The sequence below is a fragment of the Hydractinia symbiolongicarpus genome, chromosome 4 (genome assembly GCF_029227915.1).
Source record: "Hydractinia symbiolongicarpus strain clone_291-10 chromosome 4, HSymV2.1, whole genome shotgun sequence".
In the NCBI taxonomy this organism is placed as follows: domain Eukaryota; kingdom Metazoa; phylum Cnidaria; class Hydrozoa; order Anthoathecata; family Hydractiniidae; genus Hydractinia; species Hydractinia symbiolongicarpus.
Window position 1 is genome coordinate 19,019,011 of NC_079878.1, and position 16,885 is coordinate 19,035,895.

At 38.2% G+C, this 16,885-nt stretch overlaps 1 protein-coding gene across 4 annotated transcripts in view; it reads left to right on the forward strand.

The window, feature by feature from the left end:
* Nucleotides 1-11,770: 11,770 nt before the first annotated feature.
* The window catches only part of LOC130641649 (cilia- and flagella-associated protein 74-like), a 38,236-nt gene continuing 33,121 nt past the window's right edge, over nt 11,771-16,885 (forward strand). For all 4 annotated transcript variants that reach the window (XR_008982496.1, XM_057448532.1, XM_057448534.1 and 1 more), the window contains exons 1-2: nt 11,771-12,059; nt 14,507-14,603. Coding sequence is in view for 3 of the 4 variants with exons in the window: in XM_057448532.1 (XP_057304515.1) it covers nt 11,816-12,059; nt 14,507-14,603 (341 nt within the window). In the remaining variant the exon portion in view is untranslated. The remainder of the gene's footprint in view (nt 12,060-14,506; nt 14,604-16,885) is intronic.

Genomic DNA, 16,885 nt, shown 5'->3' on the forward strand with positions numbered 1-16,885 from the left:
AAGCCTTTAGTGATGAGCTGGGAGAGCTGAGTTCGAGACACTACGACAAGTTTGAGTTGAGAGGGACTCGGCTTCTTTACGATGGCAAGGAGCTCACGGAAAAAGAATGGTGAATTAAGTAGCATTACCGTGCTACGGGGTAGGCTAGGTGCTGGGCGATTGCGAGCCATGGGGTTCGACGACTATACTACACCACACAAGGGCAGTAAGACGATGGCCCAGAGGCTCCTTAACGAATTGGATAATGTCAATGAAAAGTTTGATGACATTGAAATGTTGCCGCTACTCGAGAACGTGCTCGATGACACGAAGAGCCTGATCGAAGATACTTCCTTTGGCGGGGATATCACAGAGCGTGAAAGAAGAGGGTTAAACCGCGAGCTTCAAACGCTAAGAGGTAATCTCAAGCACTTGAAAGGAAAGATGGTTTTCTACGACAGTGAGATCGACAAAGCAGAAGCCAAGGTAAAAGGGCTCGAGAGCAAGAAGGCCACGCCCGGGGCATCTGAGGAACAGCTAGCCATCTGGAACGAAGACATAAAGCAAGCGAAGGAAGACCTTCAACGACTACAGGACTAAAAAGAGGCCACGGCAAAAGCACACGGTTTACTATCATCCAACACCCAAAGCCAGCTGCTGCACATCAAAGAGACATTGATGAAAATCGCGGGGGATGACACGTCACTCGTGAGAAAAGCTCAAGATTCTCTTCAAGGAACAAGGCTTGACAATAGCGAGCATCTTCTCGGCTATCGATCTGCTCATATCCACCATCATACTCCCTGTGGGAGGTGGCGGAGGAGCTGCTGCAACTGGAAGAATTACTGGTGGCAAGCGTTTTGTACGGAAACAGCTTGAAAGACTCGGAAAATTCCTAAAGTACCTAGCAGACAAAGCAGGCGCAGCACTACCAGGGATTATTGGCAGCGTGGTCTCGTTCTTTTTCAGAGTTGCAGCAAGAGTTGTGGAGTATGTAGCAAAACACCTCTACCTGACCATCGCAGGTGCTGTGGGTATAGTTGTTGCCTATATATGTAACAGGATGAACACACGTCGTGGTAAGAGATCGTAGAGCTGTGAATCTGGTAAAGCACTGGTGTTTTACCAAACAAGTAGCTCTTACTTGAACCAGATATACGCTAAAATTAACTTAACTCCTAGAGTTACCAAGGTAGCCTTGGTTTCATCGTGAGCATCAGAAATATGAGACTCTGGCTGGGTGGTCTAACTACGACCACCCACTTCATGACGTGGTACTTTGGGACGCTGTGGTTCTGGCTGCGTACGAGCAACCGTCAAAGGCTCGCTACTAGAACTCTGAACCGTACGGTGAAGCTTGCGAGCGTTGATCTGGGGGTTAACACAAATAGTGAAATAGTCCTTACTGATTAAGATCTTGTTCGTAAAATTCATAATCTTTCCGATCCTCAACCCCATATCACTCGGAATCATATACACTCCATGAGCAACACTATAATCGACCTTGCTTCGTGCATACCTAAGTACATTCTCAAACTCATCGATCTCCGTACTTGTGTTGGTAGGCCTTTTAATGAGATCCTCGAATCTCGTTAAGTATAGACGTTGGGCATCGATTGCACTCCCTTGATTACTGATGTTGGACCTCGCGTTAGCTTGACTCTGAAGTATGAGATAAGCGCAAAATCTTACGCTTTGGGATAACCGGTCAATACCTATACAAGTGAGGCCTTGAGAAGTTTCGAGAATCCATCGACTCCATGAATCTTCATCGAAATAGCTAGACCCGCTGCCTGTATAGTCTTTGCGAATAGCTTGCCAGTTACTGAACAAGGCCTCGTTCCTCCACTCTTGCTCGCTGCTACTTACCCCAAATTCACGTGCTAATTGCTGGAATTTTTGGTTGTTGAAAGGGTTGTTGAGGCGTCGAAAACCTATCTGAACTCGGTAGAGACACTTTGAGATCTTGAAGAATTTATGAATCTGGAAGTACACGTTGAATCTGTAGACACTGCGAACAAGAGGTAAAGAGGCGGTCAGATGTTGCATGGAAATAGCACAAGCTGAAGTTGCGCAGTAGGTAGCAAAATTGAGCTGAGGGGACCAGAGGCTGAAGGGGTGGCTTTGCCATGTATTCAACACCACACTAGAATAGAATTCATAGTCGACAAAGATGTTGGGGAATTTCATCATCAACGAGGACCCCTTTGCATCTATCATGATGTCTTGCGTTGAGAGATCATCACCCTTGAGTCTCTCGAAATAGCGCCCATGTGTAGGGGCATACTTTGCTTTGGGCTTTATACGAGTAAATGCTCATGTTTATTTAAAGAAACATGAAGCAACTGTATATTACAGATGTCGGCAAACCTACGATATTCGACCCTGATCTGGGGGAAGGCACGAGGATCGCTCTAAAATCCATCAGTTCCCGCCCCAGGTGGTGGAATCTCTTCAAAAAGAGCGAGTTCAATGTATATAAAGCGATGACCGATATAAATATCGAACCGTTGGAAGTCCTCATCTCAATCGAGCCAGGGTTGTATAGAATCGAGGATCTGGCGGCCATAGTAAACAGTCAATCCGAGGGCAAGATCAAGCTCTCCGTGCTCAGGAACGGAGTCTGCAGACTCTGGGTTAAGAAGAGATACGGTGTGTTAATTGATCAACAACTGCAGGACATTATGGGTTATGGGGCTGATGCCAAGGTACTGTTCACAGAGGGAGACCATGACAGCCGCTACAAGACTGACGTTCACCAGCGGCTGAGACTAACGTGTAACCAGATAGATACGGATTACTGTCTTTTAAATGGTGAGAAATCCAATATACTGGCAATGCTCCCCATCAAAGAGTTGACTGATTGGGGGGACATGCTTACCTGGAATTTCGATAACCCCGTATACCTACGGCTTAAGAGTTCAACAGACAGGCTGGAGTTTATGATCATAAACGAGTTTCAAAACAATAAGAACCCTTTCGTGGGAATTACTATGCATTTGCTGATAGAATAAATATGAGCAAAATTACAAAGTTTTATCCACACTTATCACCAAGTGCACCTCCTGATGGCACGGAGGTAAATGAAAGCCAAGTATACAGACTTAAGAAAATCGAGGAAGTGGAGCAATACCTGCGTAATGAGATTAAAGAGCAGGACAGGCTCGCTGAAACGTTCAAGATGCATGGTACGTGAGTTAGGTACACTGATATTGGATTACTCGCTGTAAGTGTCATTACTTCGGGCGTTGGAATTGGTAGTATGCTATCCGGAATTGGCGTGCCTCTGGCCGTAGCTATGGGTGGGATCACGATAGCCGTAGAATTAGGGCAAGCGGGCCTGAGGAATACGGGCAAGAGGCTAGATGTCAAAAGCAAAAAGCACGAAAGCATCTGGCTGCTGGCAGAGACCAAGCTAAATTCCGTCGTTGACTTGATCTCGAGATCTGTGGAGAATGGTGTGATTAGCGATTATTAGAGTACTTCTCCAGTGTTTCGGTCAAAGGTGTGATCACCATCATGTACGACACGTCGCTGCCTTTCAGCGAGCTCTCTTGTGTATTGTTCGAGGTTCTTCTGAACTGGCGATACTTGCGTAAGGAGACGTCTATCTGTGTCGACTCCTTGTACCTGGCCTTGACAATGGCTTCGAGGAGCTCGGGCTTATTCATAGTGGAGTATTTTCCAATACCTAGTGCTTTCGCACCCTTTTTAAGTTCGGGAACGTTCATAGTGACATAGCGAAGAATGCCCAGTGCTGCTTCCTTCTTAAGTTCGGAGATGTTCCTAGTGGCGTAGCGAAGAATGCATAGTGCTTCTTTTTTCAGTTCGTTAACGTTCATGTTTGTTTCTATGGCTGAAGACAACCATCAAACCTTTGCATCCACTACAACTCAGTGACGCTCTGAGCGCTGATCAGGTAAAACCGAAGGTTCACCTGATTACTACTATCCGATTAACTGTTGTTTCTTACTGGAGATCTACGGTGTCGTCGGATGGTGGAGAGTCAAAGTTTTCGGTTTCTTCCTCTGAAAAACCTCCTTCATCATCATCATCTATCATCAGCGACTGTTTTGGTATGTCGTGAGCCCCAGTGATGATCGCTTGCCGAATCTCGAGGCTCCTTTCTGGGATGGTGTTAGACGAAAGGTATAAATCTCTGTAAGTTATGGCTGCCACCATGGAAAGCCTCTTCCCATCATAAATAGCCGGATCTACTTGCCGTCGGTGCCTGTTGAAGAATGGCGTGGTTATCTTCCTGACTGGCTTGCCGTCTTTGTACTTTGTACTTTGTGCCCTGCTGGCAAAAGGTGGGAATTGATCTCTCCTTGATCGGGGAATTATCCGAGATGTGCTTGATCATGGGGTGCTTATAGTTCTTGGCGAGCTCACAGGTCCGGGCGTCGATCCTTTGCACGCACTTGATATAATCAGCCTGCTTTAGGTTTTCGGGGTCGATGATAAAGCACACTTTCCACTTGGCGGTCTCGTCCCACATAGTTGCGCTTGAACTTGATCGTGTTGCCATGGACTGGAAAGTCGACCATCGACGAGATCACGACCTTGTTCACATCGACTTCGGAAGGTTTCATGATTTTTGAGTCTACATTGAATAAGATGTTCGTGTTTGGTACTTCGATTTCAGAAAAGTTTAGTGTTTTGTTCATTTTGTCAGACATGTCTCTTTATTTGTAGAAAAACAAAACCTCAACTAGCATCACATGGACAGCTACCATCATTATACGCGATGTACTCCTGCCAGCAGTGCCAGCGGAGCAGCTTAGCTTTTATGAAGAACCTTCGTCCAGAGGAGCATCTGTCATAGGTGTCGAGTACTCGTTCACATTCATCGCATTGTTCCTTCATCGTTTATTTACTCCACAAGAGCTCAAGGTCTGCCTTTTCATCCTTTGAAAAACACCAGTCTATTGCTCTGTTGGGATGCCAAGCCACTGGTAGTAATTCCTTGTTAATCCTATACTTCTCCGCTTTCCGCTGACGATAGGCTTCGAGCAGATCATTGTTACCCATGCACATTTCCCGAGTCACGAACCAGTCCGGAACATACCAGAGCATCTCCGGCACCTCCTGAACCGCTCTGGTACACATTTCACGGGTTTTGAAATGATCCAGAACATCCTCGAGCGTCCATGGGTTCTGCTGAACCGCCATGGCACACATCTCCTGCGTCTTGAAACGATCTGGAGCATATTCGAGCGTCCATGGTTTCTGCCGAACTGCCCGAGCACACATTTCCTGGGTCTTAAAATGGTCCGGAACATAATAAAGCATCACGGGGCATCTCCGTACTCTCCTGATCCAGCGTTCCCCCTCCCGCCGCAGCATATTCTCTCGTATTTTCCCAAATTTTTTTCCCAAACCAACTCATCTTTATTATCCCGACCTCGGCAGGGGATCCTTGAGTAAGGGACTTTCCCCTACTCAATTGCGCAATCTCCATTTTTGTTGATGTCAGCATTATTTCCGTTAGTCGCTATTGCGCATGCGTAGGATGTTATCGGAATCGTATTTGGTTTTCGGATTTGTCGGAATTGGGATTTCGGATTTCGGGAATTTGGGGAATTTCACTTGTCGTCGTCGTCGACTGCGCTAGAACGAACATTTTCCTATCTCTATCTTTTCATTTTGCCACCCACGATTCGAAAGATTTTCGTACCATGCGTTGTACGTTTAAACGGATTACGTGTAGATAAGAAATCTTCACAAAGTTTCTCCTACAGGTTATCCGTCAGGTTTTGACCTTCCGTTTAAACGTATCGTGTATTTCAGCCTTACTGTGCGCATTTGTAATTAAAGGGTGGGCGCTTATTCGCACTGGGCGCTTAGTTGGTAACTGGGCGCTTGTGATAAAAACAAACAAAAATCTCAGGCCCGCTGGTTGTGTTGCTTTTTGCGAGATCTGGTTTGTATTTTGTTTGGTATACTTTTCTTTTATTTCTTCTTGCGGCTTCTGTACCAGGAAATGCTAAGATTGAATTTAGTTTACTAACAACTAACTACACTATTAAGCTCAGCCTGCCTTCATAACCAATTTAAATCGTTGGTTCAGTAATGAAATGAAAGTTTTAGCTACGTCTAGTTGGCGTTGCTTTACAATAAAAAACGAGCTATAGCTAGCTAGCTAGCTAGAAATTTAAAAAAGGTTGCAAAGCAGTTTGCTAGTTTCAAGAAAATCTTTTTTTTCAACCCTTATTGCTTTTCAGAAATTTATTCCGCAATACACCTTTACGATAATTCAATTGTACATGCGTTTCCACGGCTCTCCATTGTTTTACAATATCGGCAAAAGGGAGGTAAAAATCGTGTTTTTATGAGAGTTTGTTAGAGACGAAAGCGTGTTTTCTCTAGTTTTTTAACTTCTGTCGTATCAATTTCTTTCAAATTTTTAGGAAACGTTAATAATAATAAGATACAACTTATGCGTACTTTTTATTAAAAACAAAATGCGGCAAGAAAAGTTATCAAGAAAAAACGTGTTTTCTTAATAAACTGTTATAAAAGTGTGATGTTTACCTCCTCCAATCACAAAATAAGCTGCTATGAAGTGTTAGTTTTCCCGAATTATCGTAAAAGTGTATTCGGTTCAGGTTTGTTGCCGTAGTGATGAGTTATAAAAGCTGTTTTTTTTTAAATACTATAAAGTTACCTATACAAGAAAATATCAATATTTAATCTTCTTTTTTGTCAGATATCCATAAAACGATCTCTTTAGCTCTCAAAAAACTCTCTCCGGAACAAGACGGCAAAGTTTTTTATTAAAGCCCTGGGTGTCAAAATATATGACGTAATAACGTTCAGAAAGTTCATTTCTCCAGCGGTCGTCAATGAAGTAGCATTACTTTTAAGAATTAAAATGGTTAACCGTGCTGCTGTTGGGTGTTCAAATCGGTCCAACGATAATTCTGAAATAAGTTTCCTTAAAATTCCATCTAAGAAAAAAAAATTACAACGAAAGAAGTGACTCCAACATATACGCATGATGGTAATCTTCAAAAGGACGAAAGTTTTTACATAAGTTTAGCATTCTCTTGTAAACAAATATTGTCCCAAAAGACTTCATTTTTTAATTCTGGGAATGATAGCCAGAACCCAATTAGCTGTTCTGGATTTCAACTGCGGAGCGGCATGCTTTCAAGCAACTACGGTAGATGAAGACCTTCGCCATAAACAAGTATTCTCAAAGATCACAAAGATGGGTTGCTAAAAAAATACAGGGAAAAAAGAACCGCGATTATCTGGACATATTCATCATCATCATCATCATCATCATCATCATCATCATCATCATCATCATCATTCTCGGCTTAACATCCGTTTTCCATGCTAGCATGAGTTGGACAGGGTATATCAATGACCCTCTTTTAATCTGATCTAGACTGTGTTAGATCTAAACTCAACTTCCGCTGTATCAAATCTGTCCGTATAACTTCCTGAAGTCTTTCTCGGTCTGCCTCTGGACTTTGCCCCAGGAACTATCAAGTCTCTACACTTTCTTACCCAATTATCCTCCTCCATTCTTTCCAAGTGCCCCAGCCAATTCAATCTTCTTATCTGGATAACATCTTTAATTCTACGGATACTTAGCCTGCTTCTTAGCTCATCTGAACTCTTTCTGTCTCTCAGACTGGGTGTTACACATCCATCTCATACCATTCTCATATCATTCCTTTCTAAACGATCAAGATCTTCCTGCTTCACTGCCCATGTCTCACTACCGTACAACATAACGCTTCTTACACAGGTCTCGTACAACCTACCTTTTACCTCAATTGACAAGACTCTCCTGGTCAACAAAGAAAGTAACTCTCTGAACTTTTTCCAAACAGAACCTATCCTGCAAGTAACACTTCTTCCAACACCCCCTTCACTGCCCAACATATCACTTAAGTAACAGAAGTTTTCAACTATCTCTACGAGCCACTGTTGTACATCGTTAAAGCTGGAAATACTTTATTCTCTGTAATCTCACCTTTGCAACGCTTGCATACAAACTGAATGTCAGCTCTTAACCTTTCACCAATACTACTGCACTTCTTATGTACCCAATGCTTGCAAGTCTAACAAAAAATTGAGTTACTACCAACCTCTTTCCTGCAAACTCCACAAGGTCACTTTCCAACTACAAGGTCACACTTGGCTGCAATGCTACTAATCATGACCAACATTTACACTAAATTCATCACTAAGTGAATCTTCTAGCATTGCTGTACATAGACTGTACCATCATAACTAGCCACTCATCCACACCTAATTTTATCATAGCCCACCAAATAACTTTACATGGCACTCTATCAAAAGCTTTCTCTAAATCTACAAAGGCAAAATAGAGATTCTTTCTCTTTCCTAAATACTTTTCCTGAAGCTGTCTGAGTAAAAATATTGCATCTCTAGTGCCACGCCCTGGAACAAAACCAAATTGCATCCTATCTATATCAATTCTTTCTCTAAGTAACTTATCAATCACTCTTTCAATAACTTTCATTACTTGATCAACCAACTTCAAACCTCTATAGTTACCTCTTTCTAATGCATCACCCTTGCCCTTGAAACAATTCACTATTACACTCGACTGCCACTCACTCGGAATAGCACCATCCTTTATAATCTGATTAGCAAGATTTGTAATAAGCTCAACTCCAATATATCCAGATGCTTTTACCATCTCTGCAACAATACCTGATACTCCTGCAGCCTTGCCAATCTTCAATTTACTAATAGCCTCCACTACCCATTCTGTCTTGATCTGCATAGCTGGCCCTTCTACAACATCATCATCAGACAAATTATCCTCATCCCAATCAAACTCAGTGTTAAGCAACCTCTGATAATAATTCTTCCAAGCTACCCTTTTCTCCTCCACTGTGCTAGCCAACATTCATCATTACGTATACACTTCTTACTCACAACATCTTGATTCATTTGCTTTGCTATCTTGAATTTGAACATTTGCAAATCTGTTTCTCTCTGCTTTTGATTTTTCCTTATACACTGCTGTAGTAAATATTTTTACTACCACCTGACTTCCACTCTTTCCAAAGTTTCCTCTTTTCCTTTATACACTGGTCAACCTCATTATTCCCCCACCAGGTCTGTCTATGTCTAGCTGGTCCTTTCGTCCACCCACAGGTAACATCAGAAGCTTTTAGAAGACATTCTTCAAAGTAGTCCAAGTACTTTCAACATTGTCACTATCACATTGACCATTGTGTGCTAACTGCTGAACTTTTGCACTAAATTGTCTTGCTAAAATCTCTTCCTTCAGCTTCCAGACTTTACGACGGGGCCTGTACTTTCCCTTGGCTTCTTTAACACTCTTCAAGATAATATCACAAACCAGCAACGTATGCTGGGAAACACACTCTTCCCCCGATATAACTTTCACGTCCTTCACCACTTTCTTGTCTGACTTTCTAACCAGGAAGTAATCTATCTGTGTCTTACAACCACCTGACTCATATGTTATCAGCCTACTCTGTCTCTTACAGAATGATGTGTTGCAAACCACCATGTCCGTTGCCATTCCAAACTCAAGCAATCTCTCCCCTTCCCTATTTCTGCTCCCAAATCCATAGACTCCATGCACACCTCTATAACCTTCAGATGACTTCCCAACATGACCATTAAAGTCGCCGCCCACCATGACAAGTTCAGTGTCTCCAAACTTTGATGTGACTGCTATTAACTCATCATAAAACTTATCTTTATCTTCCTCACTGAGTCCACACTGTGGAGCATAAACTGACAGAAAAGTGACAATTCTATTATCTATCAAAAACTTTATCACTATAATACGACTATTAACTTGCATAACATCTATTACTTTTTCTACCCACTTCTCTGCAACGAATATGCCAACTCCTCCATATCCATCACTATTACCAATCCAAAAAAGCTTATACCTTTACACGGTTTGATTCACCAAGGATCAAAATCTACTATATTACTAGCTTAGGAAATGTTAAATATTTCTTGTGTTTTTTTTTTTATTTATTTAATTAATAAGTAACACATTCTTTGTTGTTCCAACAATAAAAGAAATAAAAGAAGTTGTGGGTGCCATGATGTAAAGTTTATATGTGTAGCCAACATTACAATGATCCATGGTTGGTAAAAAATATGCATTGTGTGTTATCATGGTTCATGTGTAGCATAGAAAACGTGACCATAATGTTAGCAAACCTTTTTCACAGTACTGTAGTAATTTTACCAATGGTGAATAATTGCAGATTTTTTTCCAGTTCTTGAAATGATAAACAATTTCAGCAATAGCTACTGACATTAAAGTGCTCCTTCGAAGTTAAGACTCAATATTTTTTGGATTCTTTCTAAGATATCGAAATGAGAATTCTACACACAGTTTTACTCTGCATATATCAAAGCTCCGTAGTATACCCTGTTATTCAGATTATTTATGCATAAACCAAAGTTGCCTGCTAAAAAAGCATTAATCATTGCACTCAGACAGACTTCACCTGTGTCATCGAATTGACTTAATATAATGTGACAAGAGTTATAAAAAGAGTATATGTACGCTATCCTATAAACACCTGCCAGAAATTGAACTTGGATCTCTTACAGAATTTTTCTATAAGAATCAGGGTTCGAATTAGAAAAGTAAAGTCGCTTCGCAAAAATTTCGGCTCTCTGTAGCGAAGTAAACCACCATCTAGATGTGGCCTGGGAACACCTTGATCAATTACCATTTTTCTATATCGCCGTTCTTCCTTCTTAAGTTTTTAAAATGCGATCTAAAACAGCATTTCTATCGCTGTTTTTTGGTCTTAATCTTTTAAAATGCAATCTAACAAAGCTTTTCTATCGCTGTTCTTCGTTCTTAAGTTTTTAAAATGTGAACTAAAAAAGCATTTCTCTCGCCACTTAAAAATATTCGATTTGCAATTTTATCATTTTCTTCGCAAAGTGATTCACAAAAATGGCATTTCAATTCGCAAATTGCGAATTGCAGACTGCTAATTCGAACCCTGAGAATCTTAACCATTAGAGCACACAGGTTTTACAAAAAACTGAAGAAAAAAAGTAAACTATGAGTTTTATTCCAATACATGCAAAATTACCAGACTTCAGCCATACTTTTTAACTCTGCCATATGAGGTCTATTAATAAAAAAGCGTCTGTGTGTTAAATGAGCGCAGCAAGGTTTCAAAATTTTGCTTGCACGAGCGATCTCAAAATATAAAAATTAAGAAAAAAGTTGAAAAAGTGAAGTAACAAAATTCCTTTGCCCCTGTGTATACAGGGGCGAAGCACAGGGGTTGCTGTTTTGGCTCGTGGAACAATTGTCAAAGATTCTTTTTATCTTTTACTTATTTTTCTCTAAGAGACGACAGGTTACTGCAGTTACCTCAATTAACATGAGCCTAATATTCACTTAGTTCCATTTAAGAGAGTAAGATATAATTATTTTAACAAATACCAGTGTTACCTGTACTAATCATTTGATATTTTTAATTACATAGCATTTGAAACTAATATGAAAAACGTTTTTCCAAAACATTTTATAACAATTGGTAAAAATGAGAGTTGTAGTTGGTTAAGTTTTAATATGCCAGTGTACACCTAATGTATACATTCAGAATACGGGATCCACCTTGGTAACAGTGTTTCCAACTCTGAAGTGGCTATATTCTTTATAAATAGTAGTAGTAATAATAATAATAATAATATGTAATAATAACTTGTTGTTTTTAGTAGAATTCTTTATTAGTCAGTCATTTGTAAAATTCTTAGGTGTGGAATGGTCAGTTTCAAATTTGTCCTTTTTTTCATCTAAATAGAAAATCTGTATATATAAAAAATGGAAGAAGAGGTTACACTGCACCAGGAGTCTGTGCATATGTACAAGCAGGACATTGATGACAATTGTCCAATGACAGGTGATGAAACAGACACAGAAGTATATCATGATATTTTACGTCCTGTGCTTACATGTTCAGATAGCGAAAATGTTAATATTAAAAATGAAGCAATGGAATTGCCATCAGAATCTTCCCCGAGAAAGAAGAAGTCAGAAATGACAAGTGGTGACTTCCAAGACTTGTGTAAGAAGAAAATATTTGAATTTGGTTGTTAATTTATTGTTCCAGATACTGGGCATGCACTTTAAGCTCAGAGACTTCACCCTTTTAATCCTGACCACCAGTTGAACTGGTGGAAGAAATAATATAGAACTTCTTCATGAGAGCCTTTCAGCTTTCAAATGGTAAACCAGTCTCTTTGGTAAAATGTTTATCAACAATTTTGGAGAATAGCTAACAAATTCTGAATCTGTATTGACAAATTAGACATTACTGCACTTTCCTCCAACCTCCCAATTTTTAAAAATAATGTTCTTATTCTATGTACAGCAATTTTTAAACCTTCATAACAAAAGATTTAGGTTTTCTGTTTGGAAAGAGAAGTTTAAAATTTCTTTTTGTTTAAAATCAAAAAAAGTTCATGTGAATAATTAATCGTTTTAATAACAGAGACTTCCCGTACAAACTTTTAGTGAATATATTTTTTTAAATAAATTTGAAAATATTTGTATAAACCAACAATCTACATTAAATTTATCAATAAACAGCTCAACAAACTGCACCTGATCATAAAACTAAGATATGTACAAAGATACAAATAACAATTTGTTCAACCTGTCTTATTGCTACCCTAGACTGGTACTGCTCGGTACTTACTAGTCTCATAAAAAAGCAGGGACAAGCTCATTCTAAAATTCTGCTGGGTTAAGCCTCAAAATATTTAACTTAGTGATTGGAAATTTAAAGTAGAAGGAAATCCTCATAAATGTCTAACAATATCATTTCTTAGAATTTTTTTTGTTTAAAAAATTAGAAAAGCTAAAAATTTAAAACTTAAAATTTTCATTGATCACATGGCCCAACAGTGACATTAATTTTCTTTTATTTTTGTGATGTGTCATCTTGACCAAAAAGGTTTTATTTGAATTGCTGTTATGGTTCAGACTTTTTTGCACATACAACAGTGTAGGTAAGAAATTGAATTTTTAACCAGTAATTTGCTGTTTAAACATTCCCCTTTAGGCCTTGACTAACTTTGTTCAATTGGATAAAATTATATCATAACCATACTTTAAGGCTAACATTTTAAAATTAATAAAGGTTATTAATACTGCCACAATGCTTAACCATGTTGACTGTTTGAATGTAATGTCACATGTACACACACACATATAAGCAGGTCTAGCCATTATAAAAAGTGCATCATGCTTGTCATGTGGTGTTTGTTTTTAGAAAGATAGGTTTTTCAATGTCCATTTTGTACTTAATAGGTTATTAAATTTTAAAGTTCTCCTTACAAAACAAAAGAATTATAAGACACAAACAAAAACAATCAATCTTTTTATTTATTTTTAAAATAATAACCCCATGTGCATTGGGTAGTACACAAATTGCATGTTGGTATTTCAGCTTCAATGTGATGCCAGCAGTGTGCTTCTTTTGACATTGATTGATTTTTTTAAAGGTGAATAAAGCTTCGGGGACACGGAAACATTTCTCATGCAATTGCAACAAAAAAATTTGTTTTAGGCACATGATCTTTTTCCCCATGTCGCATGGGTTCTAGTTTATGAAACAAATTTGCATGTAGCTAAGAAGAAAGATGGCGGTTGTAAAAAAACGTGGTAATAGCATCAATAGCACTTCTTCTTGATGAAGAAGAAACAAAAAGACAAACAAGAGGCTCTATTTGGACAAGACCATGGTTGCTTCGCCGACAAATTGATAGAAGTTACTATAATTTGTTTAAAAGAGCTAAAAGATTCAGAAGGTTTTAAAGGTTATTTAAGAATGGATGTTAATCACCAGAGTGCTTTATGATCTTTATAAAAATTGTTAAAGCTTGATTTTTCTTCATCAGAAAGCTTTTGTTGCAAATTCTAGTAATTAAACGAGGGGGACACACGGAAACATTTTTATGTGCTTGCAACAAATCATATTTTTGTTTAAATCGCATGAAAATTTGTTTGCGTGTCCCAAAGTTTAATTTATGTGTATAATTTAGGAGAGATATTACCTCAAATGTAAAATAGTAAGTTTTGTGAGAAAAAATGTGCAAAATGAACAAAAACAGTCCTAAAATATGGTTTCTAAGACATTTATGAGGATTGGACTATTAGTTTTTTCTGAGCTTCGAATTGAACAAACTTGAATTCCAATTGTATAAGAATAAAGCATATATATTTATATAAAAGAGAGTGTATTTATCATGTGAGATTTAATTTCTTGCTGAATAACCTATGATCTATGCCAGTATTATGCATATTTAATTGAACATAATTATTTTGTCATAGTTGAAAATAGGCGTGTGTTTTTATAAAAAAATCGGTTTAAAGTTTTCTTTATGAACTTTTGTTTCATTTTTAGAAAAACTTAATAGTCAATTTAACCTACCCTACTATGTCAAGTTCAGAGAACAATAGAGAACTATTAGGTGCATGCATAAGTAACCAATAATATTATGTTTTTAGTTCCACAAATATCAGCCAGAGATAATGAAGAGGAAGAAGAAAGCCTTTCATCAGATAGAAATTATTTCAGTGATGAAGAAACAAGCTCAGTTGCTGGGTGAGTTTGTTTAGTTAACATATTTATCATTAAAATAGTCAATAAGCCTGTGAAAAAATTATTTAGGTTGAAATAAAGTAAAACAAAATGTGTCAATTACATTTTAGTGATGACACCAATGACACTTTGTCATATACAAAGAAAAAGCTTAATTTGTTTACATTTACATTTTTTAAAATTTTTTTTGGAATATCACAATTTTGGCGTTAGAATCCTTTGCCGCATTAGAAGATATTTAATTCTTTTTACCATGGAAAAGTTTGTGATGGCACTTTGTTAATTTTAATATTTCCTTTGCTACTTAATAAACCTTATTCTAAAGAGATATTGAGTCTGGGTGCAATTCATTGTAAGTCACTTGACATTTCACATGTTTACTGGGTTCTGTGGAAACATCTTGTTGGAACCATTTTATAAAAGCTGACAATGACACATGGGTGCATTTCACAACTAAGCATTGCCAATGTCTTACCATCTCTTGGGGAACTGGAAATAGTGGAAAGATTTATTCCCTTTACAGTTGTACAAAATGCCTGAAAAATATCATGTCCTTGTCTGATATACAGTGGTACTTATTCCTTAAATTTCAACAAGCAGCAGATAAATTGCCACCGAAATTTGGTGCTTTTAAGTGCAAGTTATTCTGTACTTACAGTCTTTTAGGAATATTTGAGAGTAGGTGTGCGATGATTCGCACGTGTAAATCAAGTAACGCGTGCAATGTAAAACGCATGTGCAAAGAATGTTACACCTGCGACACAGGCTCCGAGGTTATTTTTGTTGCGCATTCATTTTGCGGTAGAAAAGTGGGGGACGTGAACCCCAAACACGATGATCGAGCGTCTACTGGTATAGCAACTCTCTCAATCTTAACTTCCTTTTCTACATGTTCGAAATAGTATGCATAACTATACTGTCATTTTTATATTTATTGTTTATTTTTCAGGTCATTACAAGCAAATAGGCAAAAATATGCTTTGTTTTTAAATTAAAAAAAATCTTTATCCACGTGGCTTAAAACTTCAAAATTCATTCAGAAGGTTCAGCTACACTTTAACAAAAATTTTACAGAAAAAAATTTATACCGCCTGTGGATTTCGTTTTTACAGGCATAAAGAAAAAATCCATTAAATTAAATCCATGATAAAATGTCTATTCCGCCTGTAAGTGCAGTTTTGCAGACTTGCTTTATCCGTGCTCCGTCGGCGTTTACCTCCACATTAGTTAAGAACCTCATGGCTGGATTTCTTGTGTAAGACCTGGTTACCAACGACGAAGGGGCCAGGCAAAAGAGATTTATGTCTATGTAGTTCTTTTAACTAAGTCAGGAGTCAGTAAATTAGCTAGGATGGTCAGGTTGGCTATGAATAGGCTTGCTCGTGGATTAAAAGGATCAGGACTATTCAATAATTTCTGAGATCTAAAAGTGTCCGACCAAGACGAAAATCTATCGGACGTTTTGTCTGACGACTCTCCGAAAATTATTTCGAGGGCTGCCATCGCACGCTACAAAATGGATTTTATAGGTTGATTTTGAAAGCTCAATATTTATTTTTCAGCCGTACAATTAATCACACGCCTGAAACGATTTAGGCGTGTGCCGAAGCGTGCGCGTGCGATCGCACATCTCCCCTGAAAAAGACTGTACTTATGATATTACTACGATATTGCAAAGATCACATCTTTTAATTCAAAAGCTTCCATCGTCACTGGATTATGGATAGGAAAATGAAGATTCCTCATTGGTACCAATTTTGATTGATAATTTACCAGCGCCATTGGCCTAGATTGAACCTAATAAACGTTCTTCAGGGTTCCCACGCCTTCTCATAACTCATTAAATTCAAAAGGTCTCCTCAATTCTCCTTAAATGTTGTCAATTTTTTTCTTCTCAAATCTCCTCAATAAATTTGACATTTGGTTATTTTTTATAATGCTAGTTTTTATTTTATTTATTTTGAATCACCACAATTTGTGGTTGCTGTAATAATATATAAACAATAGCAAATTAAACATCCATTCTGGGGAAGGACAACAGAGCGTGATGATTTATTCCTAACTTAAAAATAGTATTGTTCAAATTTTTAAACAATACTGATGTGTCAGCAAAAAAGGTCTATAAATAACTAGAGTACTCACAAATTAAGGAGTGCAAATGAAATTCTACTAATTGCTTTAATTTTATTTTCACCACCAAAAATGTTAAATGCTGAATGATCTTCTTTTACATAAAGCTAGAGTGTTAAATAAATTTAGCACCAGTGGCAACTGTATTGTGCATT